The sequence below is a fragment of the Leptonotus elevatus genome, chromosome 6 (genome assembly GCF_054856555.1).
Source record: "Leptonotus elevatus isolate MCC_2025b chromosome 6, RoL_Lele_1.0, whole genome shotgun sequence".
NCBI classification, from domain to species: domain Eukaryota; kingdom Metazoa; phylum Chordata; class Actinopteri; order Syngnathiformes; family Syngnathidae; genus Leptonotus; species Leptonotus elevatus.
Genome location: NC_141244.1, coordinates 15,268,883 through 15,293,415, shown reverse-complemented (window position 1 = coordinate 15,293,415; position 24,533 = coordinate 15,268,883). Strand labels below are relative to the sequence as shown.

The 24,533-nt window shown below is 43.9% G+C and overlaps 2 protein-coding genes across 7 annotated transcripts; both read left to right on the top strand.

The window, feature by feature from the left end:
* Positions 1–161: 161 nt before the first annotated feature.
* gpn2 (GPN-loop GTPase 2) lies at positions 162–3,086 on the top strand. Its single transcript, XM_086077847.1, has 5 exons — positions 162–951; positions 1,035–1,191; positions 1,684–1,844; positions 2,387–2,517; positions 2,698–3,086. The coding sequence occupies exons 1-5, from the start codon at positions 532–534 to the stop codon at positions 2,768–2,770; spliced, it is 942 nt and encodes a 313-aa protein (XP_085933973.1). The 5' UTR covers positions 162–531; the 3' UTR covers positions 2,771–3,086.
* A 1,235-nt stretch (positions 3,087–4,321) lies between these two features.
* arid1aa (AT-rich interaction domain 1Aa) lies at positions 4,322–23,363 on the top strand. 6 transcript variants are annotated; one of them, XM_086077846.1, is made up of 20 exons: positions 4,322–5,525; positions 9,003–9,218; positions 9,299–9,868; positions 9,959–10,054; positions 11,196–11,436; positions 11,809–11,898; positions 11,982–12,152; positions 12,613–12,913; positions 13,000–13,145; positions 13,241–13,326; positions 13,411–13,620; positions 13,709–13,913; positions 14,044–14,179; positions 14,262–14,431; positions 14,526–14,706; positions 15,111–15,236; positions 17,884–17,980; positions 18,148–18,988; positions 20,086–20,216; positions 20,295–23,363. In XM_086077846.1, the coding sequence occupies exons 1-20, from the start codon at positions 4,617–4,619 to the stop codon at positions 22,119–22,121; spliced, it is 6,750 nt and encodes a 2,249-aa protein (XP_085933972.1). In that variant the 5' UTR covers positions 4,322–4,616; the 3' UTR covers positions 22,122–23,363. The 6 variants fall into 6 exon arrangements, with proteins under 6 accessions (XP_085933972.1, XP_085933969.1, XP_085933971.1 ...); XM_086077843.1 differs by having other exon boundaries at positions 14,026–14,179; XM_086077845.1 differs by having other exon boundaries at positions 9,959–10,063; positions 14,265–14,431.
* The last annotated feature ends 1,170 nt before the right edge of the window (positions 23,364–24,533 follow it).

The following is a 24,533-nucleotide window of genomic DNA, read 5'->3' as shown; positions in this document are numbered from 1 at the left end:
ACAAATTTATTTATTTATTGTACCACTATATATATATATATATATATAATTTATCCCTATTTAAGAACTCTCTTAAATCTAAATGAACTGTCACATAATTGATGGCGCTTTCAACAAGCTTTTATTTTGAAACTCCTACGGTTAGGTGACCCGGATGTATTGGATGTTAGCACGGCGGCTAAATTGCTCTACGCAATTAATGTCAGTCGAAAGCAGCAGGTGGCCACTCGGGTATAAACTCTAGGCTCTTTCATCCTTTGAATTTCTTAACTTCGATATCGGCCCGTTTTGTTGTTTATCATTTTTTTCCTACGATTCTAGATTATTCTTGACTTTGGCCGGTAGTTACAGTGTGTGTTGACTCGCTTTGTACCACCACGCGTACGATGTTTTGCGTTCGCTTTTTAGTATGCAGTACATACTTCAATAGTATAATATAGGGATGCCACTTTTAACCTGATCACTGGTTCTGACCCAATTGGGTGCATTAAAAAGTAACTATTCGGGACGGCACATGTATTCTGCTACGACATGTCTGCGCACAAAGAAGAAACGCAATCCCTACGTTTCGGCCAGGTGGTGATCGGACCGCCGGGTTCGGGTAAAACCACTTACTGTCAGGCCATGCAGGAGTTCCTCACTCATCTCGGACGCAAAGTAGTTGTGGTAAACATGGACCCGGCCAATGATGGACTACCGTACACTTGTGCGGTGGATATCTCCGAGCTGGTCACTTTGGATGATGTCATGGATGGCCTGAAGTTGGGGCCCAATGGCGGGCTCCTCTACTGCATGGAGTATGTGGAAGCCAACCTGGACTGGTTGGAAAACAAGCTGAAGGAGCACCCGGACTGTTACTTTTTGTTTGACTGCCCTGGGCAGGTGGAGCTCTACACGCACCAGAATTCAGTGAAAAACATATTCTCGCAATTGGGAAAGTGGAATTTCAGGGTGAGTGCATTCAGCCAGTGATCCCTTGTTCATCTATTCAAAGTTATCAGATATGTCACTTTTGTTCTTTTCTTTGTGTTCAGCTAACATGTGTGCACCTTGTGGACTCTCACTACTGTGCGGACGCAGCCAAGTTCATCTCGGTGCTGTGTACCTCGCTGTCCACCATGCTGCATGTGGAACTCCCTCATGTCAACATCCTGTCCAAGATGGATCTGATTGAGCAGTATGGCAAACTAGGTAAGTTTGTTATGGAGTTACTGCTAAGAAAGCAAAATATCATAGTGCAGTATATAAAAAGTACAGTGTGGTTAAACCACTGAGGTATGATAATATCCATTAAGTATCTCAGCTGACTTTTGAGTGAGAGATGAGGTAAAAACTTTTTTTTTTTTTTTAAAGAATACCCAACTTTTTCCCCCCTAATGACGGCTCATATGGTCACATTTGAGTGTTACTGTTTTGAATGTGAGTCTACTTCTCTTAACGTTGGGTGTGTAGTCTCCTCTATTCTTCTGTTAACACCCATTGTTGAGGTTGATCCTACTTTAAGTGTTGCAAAGGCAAAGCAAACCAGTTAATCTCATGAGGAAGTAGCCTAGGTACACAGAAGTCTCGCACTTAACACTGACATTTTCAGTAATTTTTTTTAGACCTATTGTTCCACAAAATGTTAGTTCACGGGCATTTGTCTAATTTGTAGAGCAATGTAATGTCTTTATTCTTCACTAGCATTCAACTTGGACTTCTACACCGAAGTTATGGACCTGACGTATCTTCTCGACCACCTGGCTGCAGATCCCTTCTTCAAAAAATTTCACCTTCTAAATGAAAAGCTGGCAGAGGTCATTCAAGATTACAGCCTCGTCTCGTTTGTCTCTCTCAATGTTCAGGTATTCCCCCCCTCAGACATTTCGAGTGATATACTGCTGAAAATGTTTTTCCTCGTATTCATCATGTTTTATACAACAGGTATTTATTTACATAAAAAAATATTAGAAGTAGAAAATTTAGTATTTTGCCATTTTCTTGTCATTAGAAGCCAGAAGATACCAATTCAATAAATAAAAACATGAACTGCTAAAAAAATTTTTTTTAACTGTTATATGAGATATGTAAATTGTATTAATAAAAATGTCCAACATTTCAGTATGAAAATGTCAAAAAAGTGCTGTTGAATATTTAGTTAACAGTTCTCAAATTCTGTGTACGACACGTTGCTTTTCTGCCAGTGCTTGTTACCATGGTAACACCACTGTTACTGAGTTTTGTAACTTTTAAGACAAACAAAACCTGATTTTAACTTTGGGTCTGATGTAGATATGGTTACTACGGTAACACCCTCATGCTGGTCCCGTTGTACTCGTGTGTCAGTTGTATTCTCCTCACCCGTCAGCTGCAACAAGTTAAGACGATTGTGCACTCTTGACCGCAGGACAAAGACAGTATGATGCAGGTGTTGCGGGCGGTGGACAAGGCCAACGGCTGCTGCTTTGGAGACCTGGAGGAGAGAAATCTTCAGGCCATGATGTCAGCCGCCGTAGGCGCAGACTTTCAGTTTGGCTCGTATCCTTTCCGAGCAGCTCTGGTGACTCAGTGCTGACTCATGTTGCTTTAATGAACCTTCACCATTTAAGGGACTGGTTGAAAAGCTTACTGACTTGAGCATCATGACGGCCCGTAAGGGAAAATGTTTTAATAAACGCTGCTAAGTGTTAACGTTTGCCTTAACAGTGGACTCTCCAGCACTCTTGGAGTTCAAGAGCAGTACCTTGGAACCAGCGGAAAGACCGTGGAGGAGGAATTGATGGACCTTTGAATCAAAGAATGCGGAATGATGCCTGGCATCCAATTCTGAACCCCTTCGTGGAAGCAATAGACACACACAGGAATGACATTTGAAGGACATGTGTTTTATTCAAATATTATGTTTTAATAAAATGGTAATGCAATGCACTGGGATGCTTCATGAGAAACTGTGTGCGCTTTCCTCCAGCGGGTGGCAGCCTACGTGCTCCCAAACGGTAGTCTGCTCTTCCAAGTGCTGCTCCAGCTTTTCCTTTCAGCCAGAGCAGAAAAATTAAGTCAGGCGGGGAGAGGAAGCCACATTAAATCTGTGTTTCTGCACAACTGGCCCTGTGTCTGCTCTTTGGGATGGAAGACCCTCAAACTCTCCTTTTACTATTTCCACCACTACTGTTGTAATCGTATTTTAACACCCACTCCTTCGAATACTTTACATTTCACATCTCACACTTTACTAAATAAATAAATAAATAAATAAGCATCAGCCATACACATTTGATGTGTCATCAAAGTGGAGCTAAATAATTCCTGAAATGACACCGCAACGTTCTCCTGCAGTCATCCATGCATTGAGGGGGTGTGTCAGGCACAATGTTAAATTGTGTTCCGATGTTTGCACATGTGATCAACTCATTGGCACCTCCTGCCTTATGCCCCCTTTCCCTTAAGCCCCCTACAGGAAGATGTGTGTCTATGAAAAAGAGGGAGAGTTGCGAAGTAACAAATGAAATTGTTATCACTTGTTTATTAATACAAAATAAAATAAAAGAATGGAGTTCGATACGTTCGTGCATTTCATCCGTTTAATCAGCAGCAAGCAGTCTTCTGCACACGCACACACTTCTCATCACACCCCTCCCCTGCTGCTCTCTCTGCGTTTCATGGATGCCACAGTCTTTGCTTTCACTGAGGATAAGCAGGCAAAAACCCACCGAGTGTTGTCTGTTTTTCTGTACTTTTTTGAAACTGTCCACGCTTGCACTAACACCTCCCCTCAAACCCTTTCACCCAGGCTGCTAGATAAGGTCTGGCTGACTGTTGGTTCAATGTTATTGGGGTGAGAGAGAGGCAGAGAGCTGCAGCCTTGCCTGCTCCCATCCCCCACACTGCACAGCACTGAGAGACTGAGGGGAGGAGGGAGGGAAAAGAGGGAATGTGCATTGCTAGTCTCTAATGCTGCAAGGCTTCCTCCTGCTGTGTGGGTTGCATTAATACAGCAAAAACAAAAAACCCTGCGCGGTAAAATAAACAACAAAAAACATAAAAACATTTATATTCATGTGGTAATTGAGGGGAAAGACAGCATGTATTGAAACACGTTGTGAAAAGACTTCACGGACTATTTACACTATTTCACTAATGCTGAGAATGTGTGATCTATTTATAATTGAACGCAACTTGTATGGACTATAAATAGTCTACTCGTGTAAAGTGTAATGTAATATATTCGAGTTATATAGTATTAGAGAAAAGACAATGAGGACGCCAGAGATCCGGTCCATCCTTGTTTGCAGGGAGCGATCCGGTCCAGGTTTTGCGTCCCCCCACAAGGCTCAGTAAAATGGCTGTATCTAACGAAGCCTCGTGTTGGTTGGGCTCGCTCCCTGCCTCTACCCGGGCTCAGTAACACAACTCCCACAACAATTTCTCTCGGTTTTTTACGCATTGTATGGAGCGCCAGTCATCTCTCTAACCACTGACGGAACCGGAACCAAGTGGTGGCAGCCGGATTCGGTCCGGTTCGCGGGTGGGGATGAATCGGCACCGGGATAAATGGTTCTAAACAATTATTCATGTTCCATGCTAGCTTTTGATTGTGACTGACTCGCCGAAAGAGGGAGAGAGGTGGGGGGTATATCATGGCCGCTCAGGTCGCCAGCGCCGCCACTCTGAACACAAGCCCGCCTTCCGAGCTCAAAAAACCGGATCGAGAGCCCAAGGAGGACACGGTACCGGGGGAGAAGCAGTCCGAGAAAAAGCAGCCCGGGTTGGAAGGCGAATCGCCGGGCCGGGGTGATCTGCAGGACGGCGCCGACGCTGGAAATGCAGGAGGAGGAGGGGAGCCTGAGATGAAGAACGGGAATGGGAACCCGCCCAGAGCTAACAATAATAACCAGAATGACACCGCTGGACCGGAGGGAAACAATCACCCGGGTATGGTGCACCACCACAACCCCGCTTTGCCTCCACCGTCGTACGGATACAGTCAGCACTACGGTCGGGCCCCTTTTCATCAACATGGCGGACAACAAAGCCCTGGCATGGCAGCTGCTGCGGGTCCGGCCGTACAGCCCGGCAACATCATGGACCCTTACCAACCCAATTCGCATGACTTTTCGAACCACCAGTTTAACAATTACAGCCCGTTCCCGAACAGGACTCCGTACCCGGGCCAGGCGTACGCTATGAACTCGCCTCGCAGTAGCCAAGCGCCGACAGCTGGGGGGCAGCCAGCTAAGCAGCAAGCACCAGCGGGAGGACCCACAGCCATGGCTGGATCGTACAATAACCAGAGATATAACATCGGAAACCCGCAGCCTACATCCACGCCGACGCTCAATAAGCTCCTGACGTCCCCGAGCTCCACACGGGCTTATCCCAGCTACCCGTCTAGTGACTACACTAGCCAGGAGGGAGCTAGCAAGGGAGCAGCAGACATGGGCGCTAGCGGTCAGTATGGAGGCAGCAATCCGGCTTGGCAACAAAGAAGCCATCACCCGTCGCCTATGAGCCCGGGAAGCGCCGGGCAGCCGCTAGCTAGAAGCCAGGTAAAATCACACTACAACACGAACGCCATGGCGTTTTTTTCCGCGTCTCCTTCCCTCCTCCTAACTAGTTCACAACGTAGTAGGCCAGCCATTGTCTGCTACACTAGTTCGTTAAGACTCTAAAATGGCTGCCTCTCGTGTGTGTTTTCCCCTCATAGCAGCCCGTAAAACACTCGTTTTCCCGTCGGTTCGGGCGATCTAAATCGGCACGACAGCGTGGCGTGATGACGAGGGAAGTCGTCGAAAGTATACAACGTTGAGGACTTTTGTGGAGCCACGAAGGCCCGACTTTGAGAACAGCTCGAATCCACATCGAAGGGGCAACGGTTCGTTTCAAGCCCTTAAGCATTGCCACGCACACCGAGCTAAGTGTTAACAAAACACACAGTTTGTGCGATTTGATCACAAGATTTCGATATACATACTTGTAACTCATTGTTAAAGTTGCTTCAAGCCGTTTGTAGAATCTAGACTTGCTAATTTCCCGTATTATTTTGGTTGCTATGACGGAAGGAATGCTGTACACTCCGAATCAACCTCGCTGTTAGATAATTGTCCTCTTGCTTTTCCAGCTTCAAAGAAAACCAACTTAAACGTAGTTATAACATGTCACTAAAATGACGTAAATGTTTGCAACGTGACCGCCTATCTGAGTGCGGCAGAGATGCGGACTTCCACATGCTTGTTGTTGCCCGTAAACGGTCACAAGGCTCGGGCCACATGAAGCAAGTCGCTGCAAGGCTGCTGCAAGATTGCAGCGTGCAACAGGGATTTGAATTGTGGAGGTAAAATCGTGCTGTCAAAGCCAGGAGATAGTTGGTCTCGGGTTGACATGCTAGCTCCGATCTGATTGGCTCCTCAGCGGCAGCTCATGGCCATTTATAATTGCATGTGATGATGCGAGGCAACAGTTGCTGATAAGAGCAGCGTTGAATCATCTGGGGGTCACCAGAGGTATTACTTGCCTGTCCCTTTTGGCTACCGCTTTTCTCACCAAACACTCCAAAATGCTGTCTCTCATCATTGATGCTATGTGTTTTTAAATTATTAACTACATACTCAAGTGTTAATTATATGTGAGACCCCCGGAATCTCGAATTGCTTATATTTTGTACCACAATGGGTGATGGACCATTATGAATTGTATATACTTTGTTACTGTACTTAAGTAGATTATCCCCACATAAAACAAATATATGTATTTTTATAACCTTGACTTTGTCAAGACATGCTTGTTACTTTTTCAACCTGCGCACATGGTGACACAATGTAAAGAGAGAGGTAAAGTTAACCAAAGTTAATTGAGATCTTGGGCCTAATGGAGAGAAAACAGGCACATTAGTGTTACGGAGGGATGTGAAGCAAGATATTCCCTATGTATGGTTTACAACTAAACACCAACGTCTGACATTGTCTTTCTAATCTAACAAAAAACACATTAAAATCAGGTGTATTTTTTCAATATTAACACATTGTTTTGATAACCAAAGCTTGAGCCAGCATAGCAAGCTACCAAAATAGCTATTATATGTAGTTTATGGAAATATTAATTTGTACTTTTTGCTATTTAAAATACCCTCAGTAAATCTCAGTCTATATGACTTTTTTTTTTAAACACAAGTATATGTACTTCGACTTGAGTGTAAGGATTTTTGACATTTCTGCTTTACAATATGTTCAGCTGGTGTCAGCCAGACATTTTCACTTTTCCATGAAACACTGTCTTGTATATTTACAGTATACTACTTTTCCAAAAGTTTAGGTGTCACTTAGAAATGTCCTAAAATAAAAAGCAAATACACACACTAACAATGTCTACACCAGGGGTCACCAATGTTTTTAAAATTTAGAGCTTCTGAAATAACAAATATGATCACATTAATGTTATTGTGATATTCATTTATGTGAAGGCAGTCATGTTAATTATTCCTGCAATAATTAGGAAGCATGCACAATACACAGCATTTTTATTTCTGTATATCTCGCCCACAAATGATCACAATCTACATAATTCCTTGAAAATCACGACGTCACTAGTAGTAAGCTATTTTTAGAACAGACCTGCGGCTACTCATTTGGCCCTTGGGGCTACCTGATGCCCGTGGGCACAACGTGGTAACTAGACAATGCTTATGGTTAATTGAATGGGATCTTCATTGGAGAGAAAAAAACAACTCTTTTTCTTTCTTAAAAAAAAAGGACATTTCTAAGTGACCCCAAACATTTGAACACTATTGTGTACACTGTACAGTATTATGTATGTTTGATCTTGACTACTGTTTTGTTTGCATCTAAGCAAAAATTGCTAGTTCTAACAATGCAGTTGATTCAATCTTCTTTACTTTGTGTTAGAAATTGTATGTGCGTTATAAGGGTTCTTCCCGTTTCACATATTATATGTAATACAATAAGGGTATATTATATATTTGCATACATGTTTTTAAATACTTAGTTTATGCTTGACAAAAAACAAGATGCATTTTAGGCTAGCTCCGCCTACAAAGATGTGTGCATGTAGCTGCTGTGTCTGGTTGGCATGCCACACAAGTTTGACTCCAAAGAATTCCCCCCCAGTGCCCCCCCTTAAGCCAATCAGAAAGCAGCCCACCAAGGGAGTTCGTCTTATGCAGATTAGCCATGTGCTGCCTTTATTTATTTCAATTCATCATGCTGCATCTGCAAAATGTCACGCAAGGCATACCATTTGTTAAGCTGATGAGGCTTTTACTCCAGTACATTTGGGAATTCTCTTGCGGTAATGTAATACGATGGCCGTGTTGGAGGGAAGTTGTTGCATTCTAAACAACCAAATAAGATGAACATGTATCGAAATATTATTGTTATCAAATCTGGAGTAAGTCTGTGCGTGTTCCCTTTTCACTCCCGCCATGTTTTCAAAGCACTTCCTTAATTTTAAGCCATACACAAGCCAAACTGCTTTAGGAGGGTTAAAAAAAAAACTTGGACAAGGCTCAAAACAGGAGCACAGCTGGGAAACGTTTGTAATTGGGCAAACCTCCCTCTATTAGCATTGTTTACTTGTGAAATTATGGTGGTGTTGGGGGGGGGGTACTTAAAAATTATTAAAAAAATATGAGTTCTACATATTTTATTAATTCAATTTCTTTTCTGTGCAGTCCGTGGCACACTATTGAGATCTACTTAGTTTTTGCAGAAGACTTAAATGGTCTTCTATTCAATGGCAGAAAGTTCAATAAACCTGTTGCCATCCATACAACAGATTAAGTCAGTTTTCTGCTAGTGTAATAGCTTTGTGTTCAGTTACACAAGCCCAGATTTCACACAATTCCTGGGTAAAATGAAATCAGATCATCATTTCAGCATTCATATGTTTTTTTTTGGCGGTATGCTGCGAGATTTCCCACTTGGTTCCATATAGGCAACAACAATGCCTCTTACTCAAATGTGCCGAATTTCATATTTTTGCTGACTTATTTCCATTCTTCCGTCTTGTAGCCGCCTGGTTCCATGGACCCAATGGCGAAAATGAGAGGGCAACCATTCGGCGCCAGTAGCCCCTACAGTCAGCAGTCACAGCAAGGACCTCCCACAGGGCAGCAGGGCCCTGGATACCCTGGCCAGGGATATGGCCCCCCAGGTCCTCAACGATACCCAGTTGGCATGCAAGGCCGAACTCCTGGAGGCATGGGCGGCATGCCCTATGCTCCGCAGGTATACTCTTGCATTCAAGCTCTTCATGTTAATTCATTTAATTTTTTTAAGTTGCACTCACAATGTTTCTTGTGTGCTAGATGGGGTCCTATGGACAGCAGGGACCAGGAGGTTATGCCTCACAGGGCCAGGGCCCATTTTATGGTCAGCCTGGTCAGGGTCCTCACCCAAGCCAGCATCAAACACCCTACTCTCAGCCCCAACCTGGACAACCAGGAGGTCAAGCACCTTACCCGGGGCAACCCCATCAGCCGCCACCGTCGGCACCACACACCCAAGGAGGATCCCCTTATCAGCAGCCTCATATCCCCCCACAATCCCAGGTTCCACCTCAAGGTCCCTCACAGTCTCAGCCACCGTATTCCCAAGCGTCGGCCCCACAGCCCGGCCAGTCTCCGTACCAGCAACAAGGACAAGCCGGTCAGTCTCCCCAGCAGCCGAGTTCCCAGGCGCCCCCAGGATCACAGGGACAGACCAACTATCCGGCATCCGCGCAGCCACCCCAGCAGCCCCCCTCGCAGCAGCAGCAACAACAACCGTCGCAGACACCCCAGCACACGCAGGGCCAGTCTGGAGCATACCCGCAGAACCCTCAGCAGCAGCAAGCACAGCAGTCACCTTATCAACGCTTTCCTCCTGCGCAACAACAGGTGCGGCCCTCAGATGGGAATCATAGTGGTAATGTTTGTTTAGTTCACAAACATGTACATCAGAGAATGTGATGTTGTTGTTTTTTTAAGGAGCTTCCCCAAGACTCATTTCAGTCCAATGCTCCACCATCTTCGCAGCAAAAAGGTGGTCCAGAGGACAGTCAGGGTCGTCCCTCCAGCCTTCCGGTCAGTCATGTATGCATCAATGCTACAATTTTTTCCCCCTCATTTCGCTTTTCCCATGTGTAAAATATTTGGCTTCTGTGTGTGTTCTTAAACTATTATTCCCAATTCATCAGTTTATGGCATGCAGTAAATTTTACATCACAGATTTTTCCCTTCAAACCTTGATTACATCCTTTACATTTGGCCACTCAAAAGATGCAGGGGCAAATTAGTGGACTATAATGTAATAATATCTTGAAAATACATAAAAAATAGAAAATATTAACGGCTGTAAATGAAAAAATTAAATTTGCACTCAACCCAATCCAAATTTTAATAAAACCCAATCATGTAATAATTTCACCAATGTAAAAAAAAATCCTGTAAATGTTTCAGAGTTGCTTTCATCATCCATATTTTTAAGACTGTTTAAATTTAAATGGAGATCAGTGTTGGAGTTATTTGACAGAGTTGAGTTATTCAGAATGTATTAATTTAGTGTTACGCCAACTCTACAGAGTTAATCACAGTAAGCTCCGCCCACTTGTTTGGAAGCGCTCTGCCGCAAAGACTTCTGAGAGTGCTAAGTGTTACAGTTAAATGTGCCTGTTATTTTTCTGAGCGGCGTGGATCAGCGGTAGAGTGGTTGTCTCACAACCCAGAGGTTGTGAGTTCAATCCCATGCCATTAAGACGGCATCGAAGTATTCTTGAGCAAGATACTGAACCCCCAGTTGCTCCTGATGCTGCGTTGGTGAATGAGTAGTCGAATGTAAAGTGCTTTGAGGGCCTTGTAAGGTGGGGAAGTGCTATATAAATTAAGTACCATTTATTTAATAATGTTTTATTCATATTTTATTGTTAAACAATCGAAGACGTGTTAAGTTCACTGTTAAAAAAATGCAACTCAAGGTGCTGAACAATTAAAACATCCATAGTACAATAAAAAGATAAGTAACCAAAATATGAGAAACGGCTCTAATTATAATGGCGTGTAATTCAATAGAGCTCTTGTATCAGAGTTCATGAGTCCAGTTTTACCTAAAGTTGTGGCTAGTGAGTGTAAGAATGTAGTACTTGTGTTTCTAAGAAGAGAGGCAGACTTAAAGGGTTTATAATCAGAGTGTACTCTAATGACTCTGTTCTCCCTCGCACACTTTCAGGACCTGTCGGGGTCCATTGACGACCTGCCTACTGGTACAGACGGTGCCCTGAGTCCCGGAGTAAGCACGCCGGGTGTTTCGAGCAGTCAGGGCGAGCAGAGCAACCCGGCTCAATCGCCCTTCTCACCTCACACGTCTCCCCACGTGCCGGGCATCCGAGGGCCATCGCCTTCCCCGGCCGGATCTCCGGCCGGGGCAAGTACACCTCGCACTGGACCGCTGTCACCTGCCAACATGCCAGGTGGGCTGTTTTCTTCAGATCTAAAAACCAAACCTGTGATAAATTGTTTTGATAGCTGTAGGGAAAGATGTAATGATAGAAACACCATTCCTTGACTTATTGATCATGTTTGGATTATGCATTTTTTTCTCGCTCTTGTTTTGTATCTGTGTTTGTGCCTGGCATGTTTTCTTGTAAATTAGAAAGACCTTGTAGTAAATGTAGACATGGTGTTAAGTACATGGAGGTGGCTTTTTTTCTTCTTCACATTTTGCCAGGTTGTGGGCGTCATGTTAGTTAAAGCTCAACTTTCAGTCACATTAATAGTTAACCAAGTCATGATATTAATTTTGTTTAAACGCATGCTGACCTAACGTCACTATTATTTTCCAGGCAACCAGATGCCTCCAAGACCATCAAGCGTGCAGTCAGATGGTAGCCTTCACCCTGGCATGAGCCAGTCTCCTCTGGCTCCGGACCGAGGTACACTGTGCATCATGGAGTATCATTGTGTTTACCTTAGCTTTTTCTGAACCAGCCCCGTCTCTTCTTTCACACCACTTTAGGGTTTATGCAGAGAAACCCTCAGATGCCCCCTTATGGTTCCCCACAGTCAGCCTCTGCATTGTCACCACGCCAGTCCTCAGGGGGACAACTGCATCCCGGGATGAGTCCATATCAACAAAATAACTCCATGGGTGGATATGGACAACAGGGGGGACAATATGGGCCCCAAGGTATGTATTTGATTCCCTTTTTTTTTTTAAACAGACCCCCACCCCTCCTTTTTTTTTTTATCACGTTGGTTGTTTATAAACATTACATGTTTGCCCTGACACAATTAAGTAGCATTTTGAAGTTTATGTAGCCATTTCTCTTTAGAAAAGCCCATAGGCGCTCCATCCCTCCAGCACACAGGCACAGCATAGCAAGCTATTGCTGCCCCCTCCCTCTAACTCTGTTGCTGCTATTAATAGCTGTGAAGCAGAAAGTCAGCTGACGTAGCAGAGCCTCCTGTCAGTAGAGCTCAGACTGTGACGAAGGCTTGTTGCTCGGGGAACGTAGCTCTCACTGTTAGCGCACTATAGAGAGAAAAGTGTGCCTCACAAAGCAAAAATAATTATTTGTAGCGTTAACGGATTTTGTTCAAGGTCTAATTCAAATGATTTCTGATCTGTTTTGTCAAATTTGCTTTAGGTTATCCTCGCCAACCTGGCTATGTTAACGTGCCCAATGCCAACTACCCTGGGCCAGGCATGGGTCCAATGTCAGGTCAAGGTGGGGGACAACCGTATGCTGGCATGCCCCCAGGAAGGATGCCACCAAATCAAATGGGAGCGCGTCCTTATGGCCCCGGCATGGGTCCCAACATGGGCCCTAACATGGGCAACATGCCATCCCAGGTTAGCTCAGCGATGTGTCCCCCTCCTGGCATGAACAGAAAACCCCAGGATCCTGCAGCCATGCAACACCCCGCCTCGAACTCATTACACAACAGGTTGGTTGATACTTTCTCTAGCCGACTTATTTTACTTTCAACAGTTATTCCATTACTAGACACTCAGATTGTTCTTCCACATCCAGGATGTCTGGTTATCCTAACATGCCTCCAGGCATGATGGGCTCTGGCCCACCTTATGGTCCTCCTATGAACAACATGCCTGGAATGATGAACACCCAAGGTGGATCGCCCTACCCCATGGGGCCAAACATGGCCAACAACTCAAGCGGTACATTTTACAGATTAGCTGTACTTTGATTACTTGAGCCTTTTGTTTATTTAAAACCCAATCAATTGATGATTGTTTAACTTAAATGTGCCCAGGTATGGCTCCCAGTCCAGAAATGAACAATAAAATGAATAACAAAGTAGATGGAAGCGGAACACCCAAGCCAGAGCCCAAATCAAAGGTAAACTCAGAGTTGCGTTGGTTTAATTGCGTTTTTGAAAACAAATGCGATAAGCAGGATTTCCGCTTCTCTCCACCAAAACAGAAATCAAATTCCTCTACGACGACCAATGAACCTATAACGCGTCTATACGAGTTGGGACCAGAACCTGAAAGAAAGATGTGGGTGGATCGTTATTTGGCTTTCATTGAGGAGAAAGCTATGACCATGACCAACTTGCCTGCCGTGGGACGCAAACCCCTTGACCTCTTCCGGCTGTATATATCAGTAAAAGAAATCGGAAGCATGGCACAGGTAATGCTGAGTATGCATCTTTCCCATTTGAATGAAATTCCCTGTGGATTTTCTATCGAATGATAACACATGGTTATGTGTGTCTCAGGTGAGTAAAAACAAGAAATGGCGAGATTTGGCCACATCCTTGAATGTGGGTACATCTAGCAGTGCTGCCAGCTCTCTGAAAAAACAGTACGTCCAGTGTTTGTACGCCTTTGAGTGTAAAATCGAGCGTGGCGAAGACCCTCCTCCTGAGATTTTAACAGATAACAAGAAGAACCAAACCGCAAAGGTCCAGCCCCCTTCGCCAGGTTAGAGCAACACTCATGCATTTCCTTCCTAAAAACAAACCAATTGCCTTTTATTTCCATGCCATTAAATTGATGTGCCGTATCTGTCTGCTTCTCTACTTTCAAACTGAAGCGTCCCTCTGCTCCACAGCTGGGTCAGGCTCTCTGCAGGGCCCTCAGACTCCCCAGTCGACCAGCAGCTCCATGGCTGAGGGTGGAGATTTAAAACCTCCAACCCCAGCCTCCACTCCTCATAGCCAGATGCCCCCCTTGCCACCTGGTTCCAGGTGACTTTTCACAACATTATTACAAAGATGATATTTAAATTGGTTATAAATGTTTCGATCATCTTTGAACCCCTCCCTTTAGAAGCAGTGTTAACGTCCAGGACCCCTTTTCTGATGGAAGCGACCCTGCTTACCCACGTAAAAACATGACACCCAACTCTGCCTATCAGTCTGGCATGAGCACCCCAGACATGCAAGGGCGCATGGGCCCCTACGAACCCAATAAGGACGCCTTTAGCAACATGAGAAAAGGTGGGCACATTCAATAGGTCATAAAATGCTTTCCTAATTACAACTGCTCGGTTAATTTCCACTAAATGGTCTTTATTTGTGAATACATCTTCAGTGGGGGAGCAGTTTCTGCCTGCTAACCAGGGCCCGAGCAGCGGGGTGGGCGACCATCAGCAGCAACCGCCACAACAGCAACAGCAGCAGCCACCATTCAACCGAGGACCACCCGGGGCCATGGGCACTATGCCAATAGGGCCTAGACAACAGTATCCTTATGGACCAGGCTATGATAGGAGGTAAGAAAAACTGAATGGTATTAAGAATTTTAAAGGTCATTAAACCCACTTAATAATAACTAGAGGCTAATTTCCTTTGTGGGTCAGGGAAAAGATATGTAATTAATACGCAATCTTAAATTGACAAAGGGATTTGCTTTCGTCCCACTCATTTGTTTTAATTACCCCTTGAGTCATTATACTGCTTTGATAAAATGTGGAGACCGTTTTTTTCAACTATAGATTTTAATTAACAAAATAGAATAGTGTTTTATTAGAACTTGTGTAGATTTTTTGGGGGGGCAATGGAACCTATTAAGGTGTGGTCATTTTATGTTATCCACTATACAAAAAAGAGGACCTGAATATCCATCCATCCGTCCTCAAAAATTCCAGTGTTTAATGGTGATTATGTTCTTTCCCAGATCTGAGCCAGGAATGGGCCCAGAAGGCAACATGGGATCTGGTACTCCTCAGCCAAACTCTATGATGCCTGCCAATGCCGACACTGGGATGTATTCGCCAAATCGCTTCCCACTACAGCAATCCCGGTTGGTTAACGCAATCTCTTTATCTCTCAATCAGTACTTTTGAATTTTGTATGACATATTTATCCCAAATTTATTCTTATCAATGGGTCCAGTTTGGTCTCATCCAGGGCAAAGGAATATTAGGCTACAGCCACACTGAAAAAAAAATCATACGACCCCTTGAGTAAAGTAAAAATTTTAGGAGAATCAAGTGTATACTTTCAAGAAAAGTAGTCATCTTTATTTAACAGTGGAGTTCTATATTTTGAGGAAAGGGGCATATCAATATTAAGTTAAAGAAACTATTGTTGCTTTGTATGGCACACATTATTCATCCACTTGACAAATCTTTGTTTATTTATTAGCCTAAATTTTTTACACAGGTCTCGTCTTTTGACTTGCTTTTTGCAATTCTCTGTGGACTTTAACTGACTACTGCCGTTTGCTGGCATAAAAATGTAATGTTTAATAAATAATTTATAAAAAGACAGCCACCACTTGCATGGTATGCAATTAATTAATCAAATGAACTAGAAGATTAAGAAAACAGTAATGCATGCATTCCAGTTAGGCTCTTTTAAAAAATAAGAAAATATTGGTAGGTGATAGAGAAGATGTTAGAGAAGCAGTCAGTTTGCGGCATAAAGTTAAATAAGCTAGATGTTCTCAAAATATTCTTTAGTTCATGTTTAAAAAATAATGGAAAACTCATCAACTTGATTTAATCAGATTGAGGACTTTCAAGCGATGGGTAAACATTGCCTGTGTGGCTTTGACACCATTTAATTTGGACTGCAGTCTTAGGATATAAAATGGGCTGTGCTTTACCGGATATAACCGTCTGGATAGGTTGAAAATAACACCACCAATTAAAACAAGACTATGTGCAAATTGAAGTAACCGTCTTTTGTTTCCCACTTTTATTCAATGTAGCATAAAATGACAAAATAATCATCATGAGGGCTGATTTAAAAAAAAATAAAAAAAAATATATATATATATATATATATATATATATATATGTATATGTAAAGGCTGTAGAAATAAGTGAACATTTTGAGAAAAATCTTTAAATGCCATAGCTATGGTTTCTAAGAAAATCCGCATAGCTAGCAATTGTCAATGTAAGCAAACATGTTTTTACATGCTTGATGCTTGTTGGGAACGTAAACGATCCGTAGTTATGTTTTACTCACTTGCATGCCAGAGTCACCAAGCGTGTGACATGATGATAGCTGTGCATATGGTGTCGCTTAAGCTCACCGGACACAGAGCAACACCTCTCAACGGGAATAAACGGTCATACAGTGTGCAGATTTCTGCAACTAGTTTTCATGAGTGGCCCAACGTTTGCCACTAGTTTTGCTGCGATGCAATGCACCTGCAATGTTTGTTGCTGATGGAATGGCCTGTTAACATTTTTTATTTCGTATGTAGTACCTGTAGCCGGAAAAAAAGCGAAGCGTGGAGAGTCTGTCACGGAATGACTACAGTCAGTAAATGAGGCAGTCATTGTTAACGGCCTCTCAAATATCCACCATCTCTTTTATTTTTCATGTATTTGTATTGTCATGTTATAGCTACAGCAGCCAGGGCAATCCGATTGAGTCTTGACAAATGCGCCATTGTTGTTTGTGGTCCAATTAAAAGATATACAGTGCATACTGTACATCTGTCTCCCAAAACATTCCTAATAAGAAAACCAGGAGTGTAGGTTTTCCATTGCAGCAAATTGGTTTATGTGCGAGGGCCAGTTGCCTAGTGGGTGCGTCTGAGTTTTTTTTTTTTCTTCTTCTCCGCATTTGTCCATTTCAGTTGTTTGGCCGCATCACTCTGAGCGGTGGGCCATAATTTTATTACCTTTGAAAGGTAATAAGATTTTGCTTGCTTTAATACTCAAACACAAATGTTGGGTAAAATCAAGTTAAAAGAAATAAAGATGTCTTAGGTTTCCATTGTAAAATACCAACTAAAGAACTATATATCGACATATGACAAAAATGTAATATGACATACGAACCTCAAGACGAGTCTGAGAGGATTCCAAAATGCACTACAACTGGCCCTATAACAGCTTGGAAAGTGAAAGAGTTTTTTTAAGCAATTTACAACAAATCTAAAATAACTTTTCATACGTGGTTGTAAATATAATAACATTATATTTTTAATCTTTGTGACATAACAATAGTTAGTGTGAATGTGTGAGCGCACGAATAATGTATCCATTGTGAAGCGTCTTTGAGTGTCCAAAAAAGCGCCATATAAATCCGATCCATTATTAATATCATTATGCATCTAGTCTTTTATGTAAAATGAATGCATTGTCCGAGTTAGACATTTAAAAAATGTTAAATGACAGTTCTTTATTGAAAACGTTTTGTACCAGCATCATTAAATTAATATGCATTGTCAGTGAAATTGCATATTGACATAATGGTATACTTTGTGGTTAAAAAGGTTCATCTTGTCTTCAAATCTATACAGTCTTTGGTTTTTCTTTTTTAAGACAAAAGGTTTCGTTTACCTTGACTAGTTTTGGCGTCGAAACGAATACCTTTGTCTTAAAAAAGAAAAACATAAGACTGTGTATAGTTTGTACTAATTATTTTTTTTAACTAGCAATGTCTGATATTTGGCCAAGCTGATGTTGCAATATAACATTTTGCAGACATGATTCCTATGGTAATCAGTATCCTGGACAGGGAACGCCCCCTACTGGCTCATACCCTAATCAGCAGCCTGGAATGTACCCACATCAACAGCAGGTAACAATCTAACTATGCTATGCCAACAAACATCTCTCACTACACTGAAATCAAACCTTAAAAAAAATTCAGAGAGAGGTTGTACGTGTGTCTCCATGCTCTTGTTTCTAAATGCTCAATTTGTACAAGAATGGTGTCAAATCGTACTCGTCTCCTTCCATGTGTAGGGCTACAAGCGTCCTGTGGAAGGAGGCTACCCTCCTTCAAAACGTCACGAGTCCGAGTACAGTGGGCCTTTCCCAGGGGGGCAACCACCCCCACAGCAACAACAGCAAGGCGGTGTCCCGGCACCCTCTTCGGGACCGCAAGAGCCGTACAATCAATACAGCGGCAGCGGACCTTACCCGGGCTCTGACCGCCGTCCTCCTGGCCCAGGCAATCAGTTTCCATTTCCCTTCGGCCGTGAACGAATGCAGGGAGCGACCGGGCCCAATTCTCAGCCCGCCATGCCCCCTCAGATGATGCAGCCAGGCCCAGAAGGCCCTCAAGGGAGTATGTGGCAGGGACCACGAGATATGAACTATCAGAACTACCATGGCAGGCAGGGTGGCCCCGGGGGCCCGCCGCAGGGTCCGGGGTACCCTGGCATGAACCGCTCAGAAGAGTTGATGTCATCAGAACAGCGCATGAATCATGACGGCCAGTGGGGTGGTCAGATGGGCCCACGGCAACCTCCCTATGGCCCTGCAGGGCCAGGTCAACCAATGCCTCGTTCTGTGCAGTCCAACTACCAGCCCCCCCAGGGCGTGCAGAACCACATTCCACAAGTATCCAGCCCAGCCTCCATGCCCCGCCCTATGGAGAGTAGGACATCGCCAAGTAAATCCCCCTACATGCACGGAGTGATGAAAATGCAAAAGGCCGGCCCTCCTGTGCCTGCGTCACATATAGTGCCCTCTACAGCGCAGTCACCTTTAATAAGACGAGACATGCCTTTCCCCATGGGCTCTGTCGAAGCTTCCCATCCTGTTCTGAAACCACGTCGCAGACTCACCATGAAAGATATCGGTAAGACTCCCCGGAAGGTTATTTCTCTTCTGTTTTTTGGTGTGTAGTTTGCATGCGTTCTCTGTGTGTGTGTGTGTGTGTGTGTGTGTGTGTGTGTGTGTGTGTGTGTGTGTGTGTGTGTGTGTGTGTGTGTGTGTGTGTGTGTGTGTGTGTGTGTGTGTGTGTGTGTGTGTGTGTGTGTGTGTGTGTAGTCAACCACAAAAAAATCTCTACAATAATATGTTCTATCCAGCCCCACGAGTCAAAACACACTATTCTGATTAATTGTGTTTGTGGAATGTGAATAAAGCAGCAAGATCCACTCGTTTTTACCCATCTCAGGGGGCGGGCCATTGTGCCACGAGCTGTCGACTGAAAATGGCATCACAGTTGCTCAGGTAGCGACCAATCACGGCTCAGCTAGTTTCTGAGTTTGGTCATTTGATGTTCGTAAGCTGAGCCGTGACTGGTTGTTACCTGAGCCGTGAGAAACTGTGATGTCATTTTCAGTTGACAGCACATGGGTAAAATGGCCGCCCCGAGAGGCATAAAAACAGTTGGATTTTGCTACTTAAAGGGGGAAGTCGACCTTAAACATTTCTTGACAATAATATGTGACCTCACTAGTCCGATCATGACATTCTGATTACTATAGTAATGTTACCCGTTTTCTGAAGCTGAGCTGTGATTGCTTGTTAACTGAGCCGTGAGCAACTGTGATGTCATTTTCACTCGAAAGCAAGTGGCAAAATGGCTGCCTTCTGATATTGAAAAATACTGCTGGATTTTGCTGCTTAACTCATAATCATAATAATTTAGACTAGTGCAGCTGCATAGAACATATTGTTGTCAAGAATTTTTTTGGGGGGGGGGGTGACTTTACCTTTACTTCTTATTACACAAACGCAATATTAATCAGTGGTGCACTTCTACTAGTTGTGGCGTATACAACATCATATAAATGTTTTGGGTTGACTTCCCTTAATTTAATGAGATCTACAAGTTGGTAGGTGTGAATGATTGCTAGCCCTCTACCCAAAGTCCAGCATCCTGACGAATGAATCTCGGAGTGTTATGTCCTTATAGCATTTATGTATATATTTTTTTTTAATACTTAGGAACCCCAGAAGCCTGGAGAGTCATGATGTCATTAAAATCCGGTCTATTAGCTGAAAGTACCTGGGCTTTAGATACAATCAACATTCTTCTCTATGATGATGGCAGTATTTCTACATTTGATCTCAATCTGGTAAGACTTTTTATGATTTGTCATACTTATGCCACAAGTAATTATGTCTAATATTTTGTCATGCTTATTTCCCATTAGCTGCCTGGCCTGCTAGAGTTGGTGGTCGAGTATTTCAGACGTTGCCTCATTGAGATCTTTGGCATTCTGCGGGAATACGAGGTGGGGGACCCCGGCCAGAGGACGCTGCTTGATCCTGATGCCTTGAAAGAACTCGTGGATGGCATAGAAGAGAAGGAGCCACATACAGAAGACGCCGATCTGGAGGATGAAGATGAGGATGAGGAGGAACAAGATGCAGAAAGGCCACCTCATATAAAACAGGAGGACGAGCACAGGGAATGTTCTGAGTCACGAGAAGGACGGGATGAGGACAGACCATGCAAGGGATCTTCATCTGACCAAACTGACTCATTGCCGTCTTCGGCCCAGGACAGACCCAAGCAGGGCAGCAAGTTTGATAAGTTTCCTATAAAGGTGGTACGGAAGAGAGATCCATTTGTTTCTGCACAGACCAACAATCACGGCAAACTGCAGGAGTTTGACAGTGGATTGCGTCACTGGAGTGCCGGGGGAGGAGACTCAACGGAGCACATTCAGACCCACTTCGAACCCCGTAAAGACTTTTTGGAACGCCGACAGCGAATACCCGTGCCCCAAAGTGTGCTGAAAAGGCGAATCCGCGAAGAATTCCTTGATTATAGTTTGCCGACAGAAAAGGAGAAAAAGAATGAGGATGAAGATAGGTCAAAGGAGTTCTCCTCGGGGAAAGGCACCGTCTCGGAGGACAGCCCCGCCCTCACTCACGAGGAGGAGAACAAATCTGAGGCCAAAACGGCTGAGCAAAGTCACCAAGAGAATAACAGACCCGTTCCTGCTATTGCTAGTATTTTAACGCATCAGGTCAACGCCATCCTGGAGGATGAGCCTCACAGTAAAGATGAGAGGCCACTCGTCTCACTAGCAAACTGGCAGGATTCCTTAGCTCGCCGCTGCGTTTGCATCTCCAACATCATCCGCAGCCTCTCTTTTGTTCCAGGAAATGACCATGAGATGTCCAAACATCCGGGGCTGCTGCTGCTACTGGGGCGCCTCATACTGCTTCACCACCGGCACCCTGAACGCAAACAGGCCCCGCTCACCTACGAGAAAGACGAGGATACAGAAGAGGGTACGGGCCAGAGGGACGAATGGTGGTGGGACTGCTTGGAGCTCCTGAGGGAAAACACGCTGGTCACTTTGGCAAACATCTCAGGCCAACTCGACTTATCCGTCTACCCTGAGAGCATCTGCCTTCCTCTGTTGGATGGCCTTCTTCACTGGGCGGTCTGCCCTTCAGCGGAAGCCCAGGACCCCTTCCCCACCTTGGGTCCACACAGCGCTTTGTCCCCTCAGAGACTGGTCCTGGAGACGCTGAGCAAGCTTAGCATCCAAGACAACAACGTGGACCTCATCCTGGCCACGCCGCCGTTCAGTCGATTGGAGAAGCTCTACGGGAATCTGGTGCGGCTGGTCGGAGAGAGGAAGGTGGCTGTCTGCAGGGAGATGGCGGTGGTTCTGCTGGCCAACCTGGCCCAGGGCGATGCCATGGCAGCCCGGGCCATCGCCGTTCAGAAAGGCAGCGTGGGCAACTTGCTGGGCTTCCTGGAGGATAGTCTGGCGGCCACCCAGTTCCAGCAGAGCCAGAGTTCTTTTGTACACCTACAGGGGATGCACTTCGAGCCCACCAGCCCGGACATGATGAGGCGGGCTGCCCGGGCACTGCACGCGTTAGCCAAGGTGGATGAGAACCACTCAGAGTTCACGCTACACGAGTCCCGGCTCCTTGACCTTTCGGTGTCTCCCCTCATGAACTCTCTTGTCTCTTATGTTATCTGTGATGTACTCTTTTTGATTGGCCAGTCCTGACAGCTGTAGGGAGCCGTGGCTCCTCTTTTCTGGGAGGGGGGCGGGGGGTGGTGTCCCCCCCCTCCCCCTTCTTCCTTGGTATCCTGGCTTAAAAGTGACTCTTATTTATGAAAACCTTCAGATTCCATTCTCTGAGCCCTCCCCAGAGCATCCTTGCTCTGAGACTGTCATCACAGAGCTGTGCTGGATTACACACCAGAGAGAAGTCACACCAAGTGACACTACTTGCGAAATAAATGCCAACTGGAGAGCAGAGCGCCGCCACAGTTGGGAAACTGTTCTGCACTTGGGGGGGAAAAAAATACTTTTTAATAAAGATAAATAAATAAATAAATAGCTGAAAAACAAAAACTGTAACCAAAGTTGCTGTCTCGTTTACAGTGAGTTTGGGAGACGCAGTGTGCCCTAAGCTCTCTCCTGGAGGGCACAATGAGTTTGTAACTGGTTGAGGGTCAGAGGTGAAGCAGACTGACAAAGTGGCCTACTGGTTCTAGTTGCTGTAGTTGGATTATCACCAGTCAAGCCCGACAGGCAGCCAAACGCTGTCGATAGACACCTTCACCGGGGAGGCCTGTGCAGTGTGCAGTAGATTGTAGGACATTTTCTGTACCGTACTGCTCTTGAGTGACAGCGTTCTGTTTCTCACACGGAAGCGGACGACGCAGCGCAACTAGAGAGTTGGAGGTCATTATAGTTTGGTGTTAAACAGAAAATGGCTTTCTTCCCCAAAGTATCAAGAAAAACACCCTTACCTCCTCTTATCCCTTGATTGTATGAATACCCTTATGAAAAGAAATCACCTCTTAGGACTGGTTTTCAACTTCAAATACAGCTTTGCTGTGGTGTGTATATATCTAATGTTGTACATTACACTTCTTTCTGTGTCTGTCTGTGTCACTATTCTCACACATATTATTGGTGAGGGATGGAGGGCTGACTGCAACCTCCACTTCATGCTGATTAGACCCACTCCTGTGGTCTCCCCACAGCTCTGTAGTGCAACAGACACAGCGTCAACCTGTTGTTTCCTGGTACAACACAAACTAGATGAAGTACACATTTGACAATTTTTCTTCAGTCATGGATTCTTCATATTTGTATTTCAGACAATGTAGCTAAGACATGTAAATTCCCCCTTTTCCCTTTTTTGGCTCAATGAATATCATTTATTCAGTATGAAATCTTTATACTATATGTTCCACGTGGTAAGAATAAATGTACATTAAATCTTCCTAAGCTGTTTCATGTCTTGTCTTCCCCTTTATTCCTTCTTTTTGAATAACAATTATTGATATCCACATTGTGTTAATACAGAAGTTATTAATCCTAAAGCTTTGTACAAATCTGAAAGCATTGTGTTTAAAATGCCACCAGCAGTTTTTGCGATAGTGTTTACGAAAAGATAACAGGTTTTCGTCCTCCAAAAATAAATCGAAAAATTATGTAATAAATTATTCAAATTGTGTAATCAGCAAGTTAAATATTCCTTGTCACAGTGTTTGGGTTATATATTAGGTTCGAATTATGTTATTAGCTCCAAACCAATAAAAGCTAAATACTAACAAATTAAACATGTCTTGGTTTCCCTAACATGATTAATTAAAGTATCTGTCTACCGATCAGATCTATTTCATGATGTAATTGCATAAAGAGAAGCAAAATGTTATGGTTGAAAGGCACATAAAGGCAAGGCATACACAATACACAATATTATTCAATGTTTATCCATTTTCTGCTTATTCCTCACAAGGGCCGTGCTTCACATAATTAAAAATACATTCAAAAGCATTTACAAAGAAAGACACTTAAAAGAAAAAATAAATTATCATTCTAGTTATGGAAATGATTCAAAGCATACTATAGCTTTTAAAATTTCTGACACAACTTCAGGGTTTTGTGACTAAATATGAAATTTCTGCCATGTCTGTGGAGTGTGTTGCAGGGATGTTATATTATATGGTAAGTATTGTATTAGTAGAGTGGTCTACACAGTGTCAACTGCTGGGGTGTATACAGAATTACAACACATCTGACAACGCAACAAGCGTTAAGCCAAAACAGTCGGAGGTTTGCGCATTCCGAACAAACATTCATAAACACGTTTTCATAATCATATTTGTTCAGGTGTTCTACTTGTTAATGACCATACGGTTTTTTTGTGTGTCTATCTGTTTCTAAATATATTCGTGTGGGTTAAGGGGAGGCATTAACTTTGTGCACTTTGTAGCATTTTTATGAAGTTCAGTCCGTTTACTTGCATTATTCTGTTGCATGATTTAACAAGGTAGATCTGCCACGTCCAATATGGCGGACGAGCTGATGTGTTGTATCAACGTGCCAACTCAATCGAGGCGGCGTTTACTTATGCGCGCCTATGTTTACGTAGATATTGGTTTGATTTCGAACGCTTTA

Coding starts and splice junctions, on each gene's coding strand:
- gpn2 (XM_086077847.1), top strand. CDS start 532: ATGTCTGCGCACAAAGAAGAAACGCAATCCCTACGTTTCGGCCAGGTG. Junction 1,192..1,683: donor TGAGCAGTATGGCAAACTAG/GTAAGTTTGTTA, acceptor ATTCTTCACTAG/CATTCAACTTGGACTTCTAC. Junction 1,845..2,386: donor TTGTCTCTCTCAATGTTCAG/GTATTCCCCCCC, acceptor TCTTGACCGCAG/GACAAAGACAGTATGATGCA.
- arid1aa (XM_086077841.1), top strand. CDS start 4,617: ATGGCCGCTCAGGTCGCCAGCGCCGCCACTCTGAACACAAGCCCGCCT. Junction 11,899..11,981: donor TCCTCTGGCTCCGGACCGAG/GTACACTGTGCA, acceptor ACACCACTTTAG/GGTTTATGCAGAGAAACCCT. Junction 14,180..14,261: donor CCCTTGCCACCTGGTTCCAG/GTGACTTTTCAC, acceptor CCCTCCCTTTAG/AAGCAGTGTTAACGTCCAGG.